This window comes from Octopus bimaculoides, chromosome 18 (genome assembly GCF_046866305.1).
Source record: "Octopus bimaculoides isolate indiv1 chromosome 18, ASM4686630v1, whole genome shotgun sequence".
Taxonomy (NCBI): domain Eukaryota; kingdom Metazoa; phylum Mollusca; class Cephalopoda; order Octopoda; family Octopodidae; genus Octopus; species Octopus bimaculoides.
The window spans coordinates 10,681,645-10,701,040 of record NC_142945.1 but is presented as its reverse complement, the minus strand read 5'-3'; the positions used below and the strand labels follow the sequence as shown (position 1 = coordinate 10,701,040).

At 38.5% G+C, this 19,396-nt stretch overlaps 1 protein-coding gene across 15 annotated transcripts in view; it reads right to left on the bottom strand.

Annotated features, from left to right (window-relative positions):
* Positions 1-19,396, bottom strand: part of LOC106874748 (intersectin-1) — a 254,063-nt gene that overhangs the window by 41,135 nt on the left and 193,532 nt on the right. For all 15 annotated transcript variants that reach the window (XM_089365718.1, XM_089365722.1, XM_089365714.1 and 12 more), the window contains 3 exons: positions 14,655-14,773; positions 8,105-8,211; positions 5,588-5,660 (listed from right to left, as the gene is read on the bottom strand). In XM_089365718.1, coding sequence (XP_089221844.1) covers positions 5,588-5,660; positions 8,105-8,211; positions 14,655-14,773 — 299 coding nt within the window. The remainder of the gene's footprint in view (positions 1-5,587; positions 5,661-8,104; positions 8,212-14,654; positions 14,774-19,396) is intronic.

Sequence of the window (19,396 nt, the reverse complement as noted above, 5' to 3'; positions counted from 1 at the left end):
GACATATGTATAGTTGGATACAAAGGTAGAAAAATGGATGGATGGATTGATGGATGGATGGATTGATGGATGGATGGAGGGAGAAAGAGTGAGAGGCAGACAGACAGACGTTTACATAGGTAGAGATAGACAGATAGTTAGACATATGCATAGTTGGACACAAAGGTAGAAAAATGGATGGATGAATGGATAGGTAGAGGGGTAGTTAAATAAAAAGAAAGAAAGAAAAAGGTAGACAAATAGACAGACTGACAGACAAATAGATTGATGGATAGACAAAGACATGCAGACAAGACCGAATTGATAAGTAGATAGATTGATAGATAGATTTATAAATGAACAGATAAACATATAAACAGACTGGTAGACAGATAGACAGATAGATAGATAGACAGGGAGAGAAAGAAAGAGAGAGATAAATGGATGGATAGATAGATAGATAGATGGCTAGATAGATAGATAGATAAATAGATAGATAGATAGATAGATAGATAGGTAGGTAGACAGAGAGACAGAGACAAACTGATAGCCAGTACAATTGACAAACATAGTAAATAGATTGATTGATTGATTGATTGATTGATAGATTATTTCTGATCAAACTTCTGCACTGGTGCCAAGTCTACAATACACTCTGAAGTGAAGGATTCAGTTAAATGACGCCAGCAATATTACGACTTTGCATTTTGTTTTCGCTACGAATGAGTGAGCCATCATGCACATCTGAGAAATTAACCATTGCCATCGTCACTGCTGCTACCCTCATTGTCTTCATCATCATCATCACCAATGTCATCATCATCATCACCAATGTTATCATCATCATCATCCACATCATCTTGATCATCATTAGCAGCAGCAGCAGCAAATCTCAGGCTTTGAATCTTTTGTCATTGATGCTTTGTTCGTTTGATCACTTCTGCTATCTTGAACATCACCATTGTCCTCCTCCTCCTCATCATCATCATCATCATGGTAAATCTGAAACTTTATAGTTGTATTATAAATTATGATGGTCCTTGTTACGATCCTCACGGCCACCGTTATCTTCATCATCATCACCACCAACATTGTCATCATCATTATCACCATCATCGAGGCTATTGTAGTCATCATCATCATCATATTGTCATCATATTGTAGTCATCATCATCATCATCATATTGTAGTCATCATATTGTCCTCATATTGGAGTCATCATCATCATCATCATATTGTAGTCATCAAATTGTAGTCATCATATTGTCATCATCATCAAAATAATCATAGTCATAGTCACCATCGTCCTCATCACTAATGTCATCATTGTCATCACCATCACCAAAATCACCATCATCACCAATGTTGTCACCATTGTCATCATCATCATCATCAACACCACTATTGTCATCATCATCATCATCAACGTCATCACTGATCCTTTTTGTCATCATTGTCACTTTTGTCGTCATTATCATCATTGTCACGACCGTTTATTGTTATCGCAGCAACGACAGAAACTGAAGATTTTGTTTGTGATTCTGATCTAATATCCATTATATCCTACAGCGCCGATTACAGGAATATTGATTTCGTTGTCTCACTGTTGTTCTTCTTGCAGTTGTTATTCTGCTATTCTTGTATTTATTGATCTTCTCACCTCAATAGTTTGTTTAATCTTTGTATATGACATAAACACACAACTGTGCTGTTTCCAATGCATTTAAACACTGAACTGATCAATAGCGAAAGGAAATGAAATGAACTAACACACATCTTTCATAAAGGTCATTTTCCGTTGAACCACTGTCAAGGCCTGACTTCAGCCACAGTGAGGACCTATATTTGAGCCAAGGTGGAGGTCTTTACCAGAGACAAAGTAAGGGAGGTTTTATTTGAGACAAGATGGGATGGGGAGATTTACTTGAGGCCAGTTAGGAGGTTTTTACTAGAGGTAAAGTACAAGTTTCTACATGAGCCAAAGAAAGGAGCAGTCACTTGAGCCAAGAGATGAGACTCAGACTAGAGGCCAAGTATAAGTCTTTACATGAGCCAAGGTGGGTGCCTTGACTTGAGCTAAAGCAGGTACCACTACATGAGTCAAAGAGGGAGATTTCACTTGAGCCAAAGTAGGAGTCTATACTAGAGCTAAAGCAGGAGTTTTTACATGAGCCAGAGTGAGAGTTTTAACTCTACATGAGTCAAACTAGAAGCATCATCATCATTGTTGTTGTTGTCATTTAACGTCTGCTTTCCATGCTGGTATGGGTTAGACGGTTTGACTGAGGACTGGCAAGCCAGAAGGCTGTACCAGGCTTCAATCTGAACTGGTAACCTTAGAATCACTATGAATGAAAAACACATTAGACAATGTAGTCCTAGATATACTATGCCTGAAGAAATAGTCGACAATGTAGTCCTTGATGTCATCATCATCATCGTTTAACATCTATTTTCCATGCTGGCATGGGTTGGATGGTTTGACTGAGGTCTGGAAAGTCAGCTGTTGCACCAGGCTCCAATCTGATCTGGCAATGTTTCTACAGCTGGATGCCCTTCCTAACGCCAACCACTCTGAGAGTGTAGTGGGTGCTTTTTACATGCCACTGGCACAGGAGCCAATCAGGTGGACCTGGCATCGATCACGTTTGAATAGTGCTTTTTACGTCCCACTGGCATGGGAGCCAGTCAGGGGACACTGGCATCAGCCATGTTCAGATGGTGCTTTTTACGTGCCACCAGCATGGGAGCCAGTCAGGCGGACTCATATCAGAAAAAAGAAATGGGAGGTCAAAGTAGAAGACTTTTGATCTTAAATCTGCTTATTCTGGATTGGCCTGGGGCTAAACAATGATAGCAGCAACAACTAAAAGACTATGCTTTGGTGAATAACAGCATGATGGGAAGCAATGAAGATGTACAGTGTTCTGGACTTCATATAATAAATTTCTTATATCAGACATCCTGTATGGGTCTGTTGGTTTTTTTTTTTTTGTTTCTGTTTTTTTTCTCTCCTTTATCATATTAGTGTCGCTTAGAAAGACCTGCAAATTTATAGTTCTGAATCTTCATGGGTGAATGGTTATTGACAGAGTGAGCAGACAACTGTGGAACAAAAAAAAAATGATTGACCACAGCAGTATATGCAGTCAGAAAATTCTTCATCCAATCTAAGACAGCATGGGAAAATGAATGCAGAACAGTAACACCATGCACACATAGCCGTATGCACAGTTACAATAATAGTTGCAAGGAGGAGGAGGAGGAGGGGAAAGGTGGTGGTGGTGATGTAGGAGGAGGTGGTGGTGTAAGAGAAAAAGGAGGAGAAAAAAGTGAAGGTGAAGGAGGAGATAGAGAAGGTGAAGAAGAAAAAGAAGAGAAGAAAGGAGAATGAAGAAGAAAAAGAAGAGAGGGAAGAAACGTAAAAGAAGAAGAAAGAGAAGGAAGAGGAGAAAAAGAAGAAGAGGAAGGAGGAGGTAAAGAATTTCAAATACCATCAAGGCTGACTTTCATCCTGTTGGGTTTGATAAACTAAGTACCAGTTATGCACTGAGGTCAATATAACCAACTACACCCCTCCCTCAAAATTTCAGGTCTTGTGCCTTTCATAGAAAGGATTATTATTATTATTATTATTATTGAGTGAGAGAGCAGTGCATGCCATCAAAGTGACACTGGGGTACAAATATACGAAGCCCATTATACCCATCATGACTACCCGTCTGATTAGGGTACACCAGGCACATGCATCACAACCATATGTGCATGACATGGTGATCTATCAAGATAAACTGTGCATGACCTTCGGGTCAAGTAGCCCATCCCGCTCAAAAGGTCCCTGAATAAGGTTTGTTTAAGGATGTTGAGCAAAACATCCATGGTTCCAAAGGTGAATTATTCAAACCCCAAAGAATTCCTCTCAACACATGGCTATGATGCTCCCCCACTACTTCTGTGCATGATCAGAGATGCACATATCGTCAGCGACCAAGGGACATGCTCAACTGGTTAAGGTCAAACAACTATTATTATTATTATTATTATTATTATTGTTATTGTTATTTCATTGTGAATGACACTTTATGCAAGTTGTGTATTATTTGCAGAAATAAAACAATCCCAAAAGATCAAGAAAACTACAGAATGTAAAATTATGGACCATATACAATGGCCCAAAACCTTGTAAGTGAAATCCATTTGAAAGAAGCTCTGTTGGGGCTTACGAAAGGGGTCATTTCTGTTCTTGAAATGGAAATTTAAACTATTTCTTTGTTTGATAACACCATCCAACCCTTTAATTGGCTGCCCTTAATGGACTTCAACTCGTTGCAAGCATTCAGATCAGGGCTGGAGTCTACCTTCTTTCCTCCAGTCATGGAACCCCTGGAAAGGATCACTGGCATTACTGATCATCTGGCTTAGCCATTGGAAATGAACAAATAAATGAATAAATAGATAAGTAAATCAATAGATAAATAAATAAAGATAGATAAATAAATAAATAGATAGATAAATAAATATATAATGATTATGATATGATGATGATTGACGAAATGAGGACCGTGTCACTAATGATGACACTAATAATGGTAAAGATGATGATGACAATGATGGTGGTGGTGGTGGTGGTGTTGGAGGTGGTGGTGGAGGTGGTTGTGGAGGTAGTGGAGCTGGCGCTGATTTCAATGGAGATGATGATGAAGATGATAATGGTGACGGTGCTGATGATGATGACGACAGCAATGACAATGATGAGGCTCATGATGATCATGGTGATGGTGGTGATGGTGATGACAATGACGTTGATGATGACAGCGATGCAGCTAAGCCAGATAACTTAGATGACGTCACTGATGACAGCGTTGAAAAACAATTAGGATAGTGTCAGTAATGATGACAATGATTATGATTATCACAGGAAAGACGATTGTGATGACGTCAACGATGGTGATAATGATGGGGGGGGGGTTGCACTACTGCTGCTGTAGCTGATGATGATGATGATGACAATAAAGCAGTTAAATGATAACTTATATGATGATGATAGTGATGATTATAAATAATCATCATCGTCATCATTATCATCATCTTGCTGATGATCAGTATTATGATGGTGATGACGAAGATGATGATGATGATAATAATAATTATGATCAGTTCAGTAATGATGACGATGATGACGATGAAGCTGATATCGATGTGCAATAATGATATCAATGGTAATGACATTTATAATGTTGGTGATGACAATGACGACGACAGCCGTCATCACCATGATTAGAATGGAGATGACGACGACGATGACGATGACGATGACGACAACGACGACGATGATCAAGATGTTGCAGCTGATGTGCAATAACGATGTGAACGGCAATGATGGTGATTGTGATGACGATGATGGTGATGGTGATGGTAGTGGTGGTGAGGATAATGATGACGGCAACGGTGGTGATGATGATGATGATGATGATGATGGTGATGATGATGATGATCAAGTTGTTGCAGCTGACGTGCAATAATGATGATGGCAGCGACAACGATGATGACGATGATGATGATGACGAAGATGATGATGATGACGGCAACAACAATAATCAATACTAACATTTTCACACAGGATGTCTCCTATTGTTTGAATGGATTTACTCTTCCCACAAGTCTTTCGCACTCTCATTGCACTGTAAAGGAAGAAGAGACAGTTTGTTTTGTTGTTTTTGTTTTTTTGTTTTTTTATTATTATTATTTTTTTTTTATTACATGACAACAACAATAATTACAACGGCAGTAGCAACAATAACAATAACAACAACAACAACAAAAAACAGCAGAAAACAAACAACAACAATTTTTTTTTTTTTTAAAAAGAAAATAAAATGAAATATAAAATTTAAAATATAAATGGATCAGAAATATTTCAACAATTGAACCAATGAATAAAGAGATAATTAAAACAGAAAAGAAAAAAACAAAAACCCATCAATTAACATAGTAAACAGACTTCGTTAATAAGATCACTGGGCCCCTGCTTTCATAATTTTACCTATCTTTTGCGACCTCTCATCTCTAAGAATAAAGTTGACCCCCATCCCAACCCCCGCCAACCTTGTATGATGGCCTCACTGTAGAACCAAACGAGGTGAGTCCAAGGTGGCCAATGCAGGTCACATGATGGTATCAGTTTGGTAGCAACATCAATTTCCAATCTGAATTCCTAAGACGTGTTTGTGTGTGTGTGTGTGTGTGTGTGTGTGTGTGTGTGTGTGTGTGTGTGTGTGTGCTTGAGTAGGTTTGTCTCTTTGCCTTGGCATCACATGATAGTTGTAAACAAGTGTCACTGTCATACAAGCAGTGTCGTTCGTTTCCAAATCTTCCACAGAAACATGTCTGGCCCTGGGGGAAAATGTCAACTTGCTTGGAAACGGGTAAGGGTTGGTGACAGGAAGAGCATCCCGCTGAAGAAAATCTGCCTCAACAAATTCCACCTGTTCCATGCCAGAATGGAAAGGTAGATGCCAAAGTGATGATGTCAGTTCAGCGACCCTGCATCTACAGCAGATCAGTACTAGTTCTCCTCCTCCTCCCCCTCATCATCATCATCATCGTCGTAGTCGTCATCATCATTATCACTTATGGGTCATGTCACAATTATTTTCGTTTTCATCATTACTGACACTGATGTCCCCTTAAATAGTGGGGGTCTATAGAGCTCCCTCTTTCCCTTTCACTCAGAGCCAGGTCCCTACTTGTCCCAAAGCTATGCTACCTCTCTTCTACAATGGTGCTCTGGGAATCTGCGACTGGTCGTTATTATCTGTTATTATCATGATATTATTGTCATCATCATCATCATCATCATCATCATCATCAACCTCCCTGTGTTGTCCTTTCTTTTACTCAATAACACCATCATTGCATAACTCATTACAATATCACATGACACATTACATCACCATCACATGACTTATTCCATTAACACCATCATGTTTTGCATTCCAACAACACATTCCACCACAGCCACCACCACAACCACCACAACCACCACCACCACAACCACCACCACCACCACCACCATCATCATCGTTGTCATCATCTTCTTCTTCACCATCACCGTCATCACATGACACATTCCAATTTCTCTTGGATACTTATAATCCAGAGATAATCCATGTTTCAATGAGTCTTCGTGATTCAGAGTACAGATTAGCTCATATTTTACAAAGGTGAAGGAGGGAGGAATTGATAGAAACAGAGACACTGGTCCATAAATAAGTTTATTATTTGGTTGTTTAACTCTAGTCTTATAATATTTTGGGATAGTATTTCCAGCTATCATTTTGTTATTTCTCTTGTGTTGTTAAAATACAAGCTTGGTATAAAAGATGGGCTACAGCAAATATTTTGCTTAATACCACAGATTTGCTTGTCAGTTGCTTGACCTTAACTAGTTGAGCATGTCCCTTAGTGGCTGACGATATGTGCATCTCTGATCATGAGCAGAAGTAGTAGGGGAGCATCATAGCCATGTGCTGAGAGGAATTCTTTGGGGTTTGAATAATTCACCTTTGGAAACATGGGTGTTTTGCCCAACATCCTTAAGCAAACCTTTACCAGTTCTAGTCAAACCATCCGACCCCTGCCAGCATGAAGGCAGATGTTAAATAATGATGATGATGACAATATGTATGCATGCACACACGTGCACATGCACACATGCACGTACATACATGGAAAGTTTCTTTTAGTCTCCATCTGCCAAATCCACACACAAGGCCCCAGGTGCCACGCAGTGAGACTTGAACCCAAAACTATGTAGTTGGGAAGCAAACTCCTTAACCACACAGCTCTAACTGACGAATGATTATTTTTTTCTTAATTCAAAATATTTATTTCATTACCAAACCTCATAATGTTGTCAAAAGCAAACTTATATTTGACATTTTTCTGAAGTTTTCCTTGTAAATTCTATAGGAATATTTTTTCTAAAAAGTCCCTCCTAATTTTAAGACAATGGAGAGTGATTTGAGGGAGATTTGGCTGCTATCTTTTGCAGATTGAGCAACCACACAGAAGCTAATTTGTTGGCCTATGAAATAATAAGGTAAAATTAGTATTAAGTACTTACGTTATTAGTTTGGTGTTACAAATGATTAAGTCCTGCCAATTTACAAACAATATTTTATCTTCTTCATCACTAAGGACACCGTTTTCTTTAAGTGGTTTACGAAAGACCTGAAACGGCACAAAAAAGAAAGCGTAATTAACCATTAGAAATCCTTACCATCATCATCATCATCATCATCATCGTCGTCGTCATCATCATCATCATTATCACCAACATCATTCTAATGTCCACTTTCCTATGCTTGCATTGGTTGGACACAGTTTGTTGAGTCAAATTTTTTTCAAGTCAGATGCCTTTCCAGTTGCCAACCTTTATCTGTTTTGAAGCAAGGTAGTATTTCCTCTATGTCCAGGCATGCTCTCACAGAATACTGGAAACAAATTACACCACTTGTATAACAGTCACACTCATTTACAACAATTGCAGAATGTCAAGACAAGGAGACACAAACTACACACACTCAGTGTGTATGTTTGTGTCTCCTCACACACACACACACACACATATATATTTCAGTTTCTGCCTACCAAATCCATTCACAAGGTTTTGGTCAGCCTGGGACTTTAGTAGAAAACACTTGCCCAAAGTGCCACTTGAAACCATGTGGTTGGGAAGCAAACTTCTTAACCACAGAGCTACACCCATGCCTACAAACAATTTGATACAATGTGACAAACTGCAAAATACATTGATTTTTCTTAGTTTGAACCTTGAAAGCTTGCGGTAAGAGAGGAGACATTTTTGACATTGGTAAGACTGTGGTAAGAGAGGAGACATTTTTGACATTCAGTGGTTGAGATTAACTCATGAGCCAGAGGTGATGTTCAGAGATGTTTGATGGGGTTACGAACATGCAGGTGGCATTTTTCTGGTTCTGAATGGGATCAGGGATATAGAGGTGATATTTTGTGGTTGTGATGGGGCCAATGACATGGAGGGGACGTTTTGAGGTTGTGATGGGATCAGGGACATAGAAGTGATATTTTGTGGTTGTCATGGGGCCAGTGATATGGAGGGGACATTTTGAGGTTGTGATGGGATCAGGGACATAGAAGTGATATTTTGTGGTTGTGATGGGGCCAGTAATATGGAGGGAACATTAAAGCATGTATTGGATATTCTTTTTAAACCTTTCTCCCGCGTCTGACCACAGCCGATATCTTCCAGAAAGAAATAAAAACACAACCACCTAATCCTGCTATGATGGTGGTGGCCATGGTGGTAATGATGATGGTGGTGGTGGTGGTGGTGGTGGTGGTGGTGGTGGTGGTGGTGGTAGCAGTAATAATAGTAATGATGAGAGTAATGAGGATAATAGGGGCAAAATGGAGTGATTACTTTGGAAGAGAACCAACTATTTCTGAGTGTCCTGGAAAAGCGGGCTAGATGTAGAAAAGAAAATGATAAGGAAGGTGATGATGATGATGATGATGATGGTGGTGGTGGTGGTGGTGGTGATGGCAATGATATGTTATAGTAATGAAGATGGAGAAGAGCAGAGGAGGGGGATCGTCACCACCATGACAGTGATCATGAGGATTAATATTACGATGATGATAATGTGATCATGATAATTATGATGATGATGATAATGAAGATGATGATGATGATGACACTGTTGATAGGAGCTGTGATGAATACAACAGTGGTGGTGTTGACGACGACGACACAATGATGATGATACGAAGGGACAAAGACAGTAATAGTGACGGTCATGATGACAATTACAATGACGACGATGATGATGACGATGATGTGATCATGATAATTATGATGATGATTAGAAGGATGATGATGATAATGATGATGATGATGATGACATTCATGATGCTGATGATGATGATGATGGTTATGAGCATGGAGACCGTGATGACACAATTAGATTACGAGATAATTCTGGATAGAGATGATTGCTGGGAGCACAGACTCAGAATTTTACATAAATGCAATTACATTTCTATTGCTGTTATTGTTGTTGTTGTTGTTGTTGTTAGTGGTGGCGGCGTTTGTGTTGTTGTTGTTGTAACCACTGCAGTTACTTCTAGTAGTTTTTGTTTACGACTGTTGTTGCAGATGAAAGGCAATGTTATTGTTGCTGCTGCTGCTGTTGTTGTTGTTGTTGTTGTTGTTGTTGTTGTTGTTGTTGTTGTTGTTGCTGCTGCTGCTGCTGCTGTCACTTTGGAAATAACTTGTGCAATCAGATAAGAACATCTGTAGGAGACTGCTTCGGCAAGAAATTTGCTTTGTCAATCCGTGAGGTCATCGTGTCAACATTACCACCACTCGCCATCATCATCATCATCATCATCATCATCATCATCACCATCGTCGTCATCATCGCCATCACCACCGGCTACCACCATGTCTTCTTTTCATTCATTGTCATTTGCATTTTCATCAACATCATTGATATTACTATCATCCCCTTCATCATCATCATCATCATCATCATCGTCATCATCATAGCTGTCATTGTCATGATGTGATCATCATTCTGTTCACTACTAGCATCATCATCATAATTGTCATCACCACAGTTGCCACTGCTCCCACCATCTTTAGCACAACCATTCTACTAAAACTACCCCCTCCACCACAACTACTACTACTATTACATCTACCACCTCCACCACTACTACTACTACAAATACCACCTCTACCACTACTACTACTACTACAACTACCACCTCCACCACTACTACTACTACCTCCACCACTACTACTACCACCTCCACCACTACCACTACTACTACAACCACCACCACTGTCATTATCTTCACCAACTCAATTAAAGAATTCTATCACCAACACAAATATCATAACCAGAATTAAAAGAGCGAACTTCAATGTGGTCGTTCAACCTGCCAGAAACAACAGCTAAATCGTTCTCATATCATACCCTACCATTTTAAACAAGGAATAACATATTGATCAGTGCAAAACACAATCCTGGAGATACAAAACAAAAATGCTGGATGGTCACATCTGGAATGGTTTTGACCATAGCCCTGCTCAATATAAGCTGACATGGAAGTTGAACTACAACATCGCCATCCATACCATCACCACCATTAACAAGGGTGCCTCTACATGGCCAACTGACTGTCTAGAAATAGCAGGTTAATTACTCTCAAATCACATACGTCTGTCTTGGAAGTAAAATGAACATGGCCATGTGGTTAAGAAGCTTGCTTTGCAGCCATGTGGTTTTGGTTTCAGTCCCTTGGGCAAGTGTGAGGAAGGCTGACCAACGCCTTGTGAATGAACTTGGAACTTGCAAACACTAGCAGCAGGAATGATTTTGAAAATTGGATAATCCTGTTAAACAGGGAATACAAAAAATTCTGTAAAGTGGTTGGCGTTAGGAAGAGCATCCAACAGTAAAAATCATGTCAAAACGGACAACTGGAACCGGGGCAACCTAAGCCAGCATGAAAAATGGATGTTAAATGATGATGATGATGATGATGATGATGATGATAGGACCCATGGAGGAGGTGTTTGGGGACTCTATCCCATGACCCTCTCAGGTATAGTAAACGGAAAAAATGGATGGATGGGCTGGTGTATATAAAACTAGTCATACCTAACTTTGCCAATGAAGGCACTTGGCCTGGAGGTTAAGGAGAAATGCTCACAATCATAAGGACACGGGATCAATTCCTGGACTGGGCAGCATACTGCATCCTTGAGCGAGGTGTTTCGCTTCAATTTGCTCCAGTCTGTTCAACTGAAAGTGAGTACCAGCTGAATTACAACCCTCTTCCTCATCCTCTCCCCTCCTGTGCACAATCACACACACACACACACACACACACTTGTCACATGTTGAATGTTCTGGTAGGTCAAGGGTTGGAAGGTTGAGAGGGAGGGCTTCTACATCTGGTCACAACTACTTAAACGCCTACAACAACACTTACTGAAAGCATGGTACATGCTACCAATTTATTATACTCACTAGCAAATGGCAGCAGTAGCAATTTAGTTTACCCAGCCTTGCCTGAGTTTATTAACACCTAAAATAGATACAATCACATGAATTCACAATGTTGATTCACTCAGAATTGTTGCAACCTAAGGAATTCCAAAGATAGCTCAAATGATGCGTCATAAGAATATACAAACAAACAAACAAACATAGAACCTAAAAGTCACATATGAAGGGGTGCTGAAAAGTTCCTGGCTTTAAGGGTATCACGAAAAGCTTGGTTGGAGACCCAACCTTCCAAGTTCATTTACAAGGTTAGAAAAGCAGAAGGACTGCTGCTGTAGAGGGGAATATGTTGAATAAAATCATAATTAACTTGATCCTCCTGTATTTTCTTTTACCCAAAGCTACGAACCTTTCAACAGTGCCTCATAATCTAGGGCTTTCTCCTTCAAAAGATTTGCTTCTGCAAAATTCCAACTACATATGTGCAAAACTGTGGCCTAAAGCTAGGAACATGTATACACATATGTATACATATATACCTACATATATACATTACATGATGACTGGAACTCAATTTCAAGTAATGTCTTTGCTTGATTGTTTATTTAAATCCTAAGCATTCAGATTATTTTGCCAAATGAAATGTTTATTTATTCCCAGTGTTTTGAATTAATGAAGGTGCCACATAAAAAAGTATTGGTGTGGGTGCTGACGCCACATGAAAATCACTGGTGTTGGTGTCATGTAAAAAGCACTTAGTACATTCGGTGGAATGGTTAGCATCAGGAAGGGCATACAGCCATAGAAACCAAGCCAAAACAGACTATGGAACCTGGTGTGGATCCTGGCTTTACCAGTTCGTTTCAAGCCATCCAACCCATGCCAGCATTGAAAACGGAGATTGAAAGTCGATGATGAGGATGATAGCAATACATTATCTATTAGCTTCAAAATTTAGATGATTTTCTTTCTTTTTCTTTTTACTTGTTTCAGTCATTTGACTGCAGCCATGCTGGAGCACCACCTTTAGTCGAGCAAATCGACCCCAGGACTTATTCTTTGTAAGCCTAGTACTTATTCTATTGGTCTCTTTTTGCCAAACCACTAAGTTATGGGGACATAAACACACCAGCATCGGTTGTCAAGCGATGGTGGGGGGACAAACACAGACACACACACATATATATACATATACATACATATATACGACGGGCTTCTTTCAGTTTCCGTCTACCAAATTCACTCACAAGGCATTGGTTGGCCTGAGGCATAGTAGAAGACACTTGCACAAAGTGCCACGCAGTGGAACTGAACCCAGAACCATGTGGTTGGTAAGCAAGTTACTTACCACACAGCCACTCCTAACCAAATCTGATCAGTTTGGACATAAAACAGGGAAAATATTTGGGCTGGATATGGTTGGTTTAAATGTAAAAGGGTTATTTATGAGCAGCATGGATGTAGCTTTTTAGTCCTGCTTGAAATTTACGCTCTTGTCTATTGATGTAGCAATGATGAGCACCTCCTGCAAGTAGATGTTACAGAATTGTTGAGGAGAATCTTAATATAACATTTCAGTCTGCCTCCTGATATACATTATTTCCTATATTCTCTGCAATTAGAGATTCTGTATAATGCATAGTTAACAATTTTCCTCTCTGTGTGGCTTCTCTGATGGCTCCTAAGGCTTGCCTTAGATATTCCTACACTTGATACATGTTAAATTAGGCTGTGCACCAACATAATCAGGCGACTTCACATCAAGACTCTTATGAACATCTTCCTTGAGCTGTTCACGTTTGATGCAATTTTATTCAAATGCTTTCATATATAAAGTCACTTTTATATATTATTAAGATACTCTGTTGAAATGAATGGAAATAAAATACAAAATAAAAAGAATCAAAATACAAACAAGAAAAAGTTTGTAACATTTGAACTAGACTATATTTGCAGAGGTAAGACCCTGAATCTGGCATAGAAAATAACTAGCTTCTAAAATAGCCATCTATGTACCATACTAAATGTGAATGAACAATTGATAGGCTAATTACTGTGGTATTCATCCTGAGATAATATCTCTTATGGAGGTGTTGTGTTAAAAACAATAAATATCAGAAGGAGATGAAAAATGATTACAGCAGCCAGCAGGAATACCAGATGCATTTCAGCCTTTTGGGGGTGAAATGATATGTGCCTGCAATCAGTTACATGCTTACATGAGAATTAGATGGCTCTGATATAGGAAACAGTGAATACAGCATTCACTGATGTTGAAAATAGCCGCCTGGCTGAATAAAAACCTAGTATATGCAACTGAAGCAGAATTAAATCAAAATAGCTGTCTATGTATCCCATTTAAGTATGATACACTGATGGCTATATTAATTTAATACCTCCTCAGTTGCACATACTGGATTTTTAAAATGTTTAATTTCTTATGTTACACCAGGCAGTATGCTAAGCCTGTCAGCCAAAAAAACACTTTTAGGGAACAGGTGGAGATGTTTTATTTTGCATGGGGTACATGCCCAACCTACCATGAAAAAAGGTGTCCAAGAACCAGGTTGTGTAGAGTTCAACCAGGTGACACAAAGCAATGTCAAAATAATTTACCTGATCCACAATAGACATATCTTGCATATATGATTCTTCTGTAGAAATAAGTTCTTGAATGGCTCTTTGACGCAGCTTCTCTTGAAGTGATGGAGGACCAGTTGAAACAATTTCTTCAGCTGCAAGAAAAACCATGTATTTAATTAATGCAACAGATCTAACTACACACACACACATATATATATACATACATACACACACACTTCTGTGTGTGTATGTATATATATATATATATATATATATATATATATACTTACATACACACACTTGTGTGTGTGTATATATATATATATATATATATATATATACACACACACACATACAGTAGTAATTTAGAAGACAGATAAATCAGTGATTTGGTAGGACAGTTGCACTAGCGTTTGGTAGACAAGTAAGTTATTAAGTAAACAAATGAACCAGAAGGCATGTGGCTTAGTGATTAGTGTATTCAGCTCACAATGATAAGGTCGTGGGTTCACTTCCTGCCAGGGCACTGTGTCCTCGAGCAAGATACTTTATTTCACATTGCTCCAGTCCATTTGGTTGGTAAAAATGAGTTGTACCAGTAATTCAAAGGGGCCAGCCTTGTCACATTCTGTGTCATGTTGAACTTCCTTTCTAACTTTGTTAAGGGTATGCATGTCTGTGGAGTGTGCAGCTACTGGTATGTTAATTCCACAAGCAGCCTGTTCAGCTGATTGAATCAAATGGAACTCTCATCGACATAACTGATGAAGAGCCAGGCCATTTCAACCAATAAATTAGGAAAACAGATGATAGACATTTATGGTAGTGATAGAGGTGTTGTTGAGTGGTGGGGGAGAAGGGAAAGATTCTTCATTGGCAGCTCAATGTATTTAAATCAGTTTATCTAAGAAGTCATTTCAATTAATACTCAGTAACATTGTATCTGGACATCTGTAGACTGAACACAGAATATAATGTGTGGTAGCAGCTCAAAATCCCAGCTCTTGGAATTATAGTGGATATATACAAAGTGTTAGCTGAATGGTATTGATTATAGATGATGGATAATAATTAAAGTGCTTTTAATTAATTAAGACTGCTTCAGTAAGGTTTCATTCATTCGACAATTGATTTGTTAAATTTTCTCAAAATATGATGTGTGTTTGTATGTGTATGCACACACACACACACACACACACACACACACACACACAGGGTGCTGAGAACTTCTTGGCTTTAAGGGTATTGCAAAAAATCCTGGTTGGAGGCCCAAACTTCTGAGTTCTTTCGCAGGGCTTAGAAAAACTGAAGAACTACTACTGCAATAAGAGTGTGAATCTGGGAGGAGAATATGCTGAATAAAATCATCATTAACTGATTCCCCAGCATTTTCTTTTACCCAAATCCAGGGTATACACACTCTCATATATATATATATGAAAAAAAGAACTTGATATTGTGCCATCCTGGGGTACCTCTAAATATACGTGTGTGTGTGTGTGTGTGTGTGTGTGTGTGTGTGTCACTCTCTCTCTCTCTAGTTACCCAGGATGATACAATATCAAGTTATTTTCAGCTGGAACTCTACCATTAGGCTATCCTCAAATGAAAAATGAAGGAGACTCACAGAAGCTTTACCACATGTTTACCACATGTTGAGCATTTGAGAATGAAAATAGTAATGAGAATTTTCACCATAATAGAAACGTGTCAAGATTTCTCTACAATCATTAAATTTAATTTCAATCTTTTTCTTTGTTTTTAAAAGCATTCTAACGGGTAAAGGAACTTTCAAATGGCTTTTGACGAATATCATCTTCTTTTGTTACAAAATTCAATTTAACTAACAAAATCTCATTAACAACTTAATTAGTACCTTAACTACAAGGGGGTGGTAGTAGCCATGTGACTTCTCTGGTTATATAGAAATTCACAATACATTTCCTCACACAGCTATACTAACATAGTAAAACTGATAAAGTGGTCATGGTTGTTGTCGCTGTTGTTGATGTTGTTCAGCTCTAGATTGTTGCAGATCAAGTAAACTTATGACCAAAGGTGATCCAATCATGAAACTATCCCCTCTTTTTTTATAAATATCAAAGACAACATTGAACCCTTATAAAAAAAAGTACATTCATTTTCTCAGAGGGGCAAAGGTCACAACAATTATAATCTTGTTTTTAACATTTGACATGTTTTGCAAACAATTTGCACATGCAAGTGCTACCAGTCAAAAGCTCCACAAGGGGCTACACGCAGAGGGGACAAACAAGGACAGACAAACAGATAAAGTCGATTATATCAACCCCAGTGTGTAACTGGTACTTATTTAATCGCCCCGAAAGGATGAAAGGTAAAGTCGACCTCGGCGGAATTTGAACTCAGAACATAACAGCAGACAAAATACTGCTAAGCATTTTGCCTGGCGTGCTAACGTTTCTGCCAGCTCGCCGCCTAGGAAGCCAGCAAGTGTATGGGGTCATCAGGAGAGAATGTGCACCGTTTTGTGGCCTACCTCTCGATGGCATCAATGTGCACTGGCCACCCCACTCACTGATATGAGGCCCCGCTTGCTAGATCAATGGGTTATCAAATAAAGCTCAGTATTCTTCTAGCCATTGCTCATTGTCTCTTTTTAACCAAATCCAGTGGCTAGCCTTTTCCACTGTAGTTTGGACATCAGTCATGGTGGTATTTAATTTATAATAAGTTAGGCCTAATGATAACAACAGTTGCCTCACACTTTGTCCAACAAATCCTCTACATCTGACTTTGAATAGAAAATGCTCTGCTTTCCCGCCTGTGTCTTCACATTCCTTGAGGAGGTTTACACTTGGCAAATTGTAATGTATTCCAAACATTGTTATGTTTTAAAAACCGGCACCAAAAGATCTTTCCAGGTTCCAGAAAGAATGTAGATGTTGACAGAATCATCCTTCGAATACTGAGTTATCTGGTGTAAATAGGTTTGCATAATAAATAAGAGATTTAAAAAGATATTAATTATTAATTCAAAAGATAATAATTATTGATACTTTCTGCTTGTGTAGGTGTGGTTGTGTGGTAAGAAGTTTGCTTCCTAAACACATAGTTCTGAGTTCAGTCCTATTGTGTGGCACCTTGGGCAAGTGTCTGCTACTATGGCCTTAGGCCAACCAAAATCTTGCGAGTGGATTTGGTAGACGGTCACTGAAAGAAGCCTATTGTATATATATATATATATATATATATATATATATATATACCATGGACTCTCCTGTCATTAGACGATGTATGAGGGTTCGGCAATTTCTTGCCAAACAACCACACAGAGGATTCGTTAATAGTGGTCAAATGTTTGTGTACACATAAACTCAATCTCTCCATCAAATCAACACTGCTTGCACAGGTGCACCATGTGCTACATGTCAGATGATGAAATGATGTGTGTGTGCGTGTTTGTGTGGGTGTCTTTGTATTTGTCTTTGCTCCCACCCCACTGCTTGACCCCACAGGGGCTGGTGTGTTTGCAAGGGGGTGGGGTACTACTAGATATATATATATATATATATATATATCTTAGTTTCAGTTTTTTCCTTTTTTCCTTTCTTCTCCTCTTTAGTCTCAATTCCTATATGTTCCTCTTTCTCCTGCTTCTGTCCATGGCCACAGTCTGATTATTTTACAGCACAACTGCTCTCTCTCAGTTCACAAACGCTCAAACTTTCATGCCGGTTAGCATTACATGTCTCAACTCATCTTCTCTAGTCTCCACAGATCTACCTCATATACTGTTCATGTCTCACTCCTCCTACGCAGCAAGCATTACATTTCAAAAAAATGTTATATAAAACCTGATTTTCATGTAAAGACAGAAATGATTTGTTGCTAACAGAGGCGATTGCTTTTTCAGCATCTTCTTTGCATTCAAAAAAAGAAATTCTTTGTTGTTCACAACAAAGAATTCCTCTCTTTACAAGGAAAAAAGATTATGTAAACTGTATAAAGTAATATAAGAAATATAAAATATGTCTAAGAGGCAATTATTTCCCCCACATTTTCCTAAGTTCTGACAATTTTATTTTCATCTTCTAGCCACCCATCACTGCTAATTACATCACCTAGGTAACAGGTACTATTAACTACATTTAATAAACCACTTGAGCAGTCTCTAGACTTCGTTTTATGGATGCTCTAACAGCTAATTACTTTTGTATATCTAATTAATTTAAAATGTTGTTACTTAATGTTTTATAGATCCTACAGCATTCCTTTGTACACTGATTATTTGCGCTTAGGTCAAGAGGGTGGCGAATTTAAATTTGGCTAAACATGAATAAGTATTTCAATCTTGGTTTCACAGTTTGAATTCAGTCTAGTTAGTTCTCAATAAATTTTGGACTAGTTAAGACTCACGCCATCAGAATTCAAGCAGGCACAGTTTTGTGGTTAAGAAGCTTGTTTCGAAATCAGATGTTTACTGGTTCAGTACCCTGGGTAAGTGTCTTCTACAATAGCCCCGAAGGTTTCAATGTAGGTCACGTTAAATCAAGAAGTTTGTATAAGAAATATGAGAAAGGACTTTGGTAGGTTCATATACTAAAAGAGTTAAACATGTGAATTTGTCTAAAATAATGAGTAAAGTAAAGAAAAGAATTCCTTAAACTTAGTGACAATGGCAAGTTCTATAACTATATTTTTTAAATGGGAAAATATTTATTCACTGCATAAATTATGTGATTTAAAAACAGCAACAAAAAAAAAATCAATGGCGATTGATATGTTAACAAAAA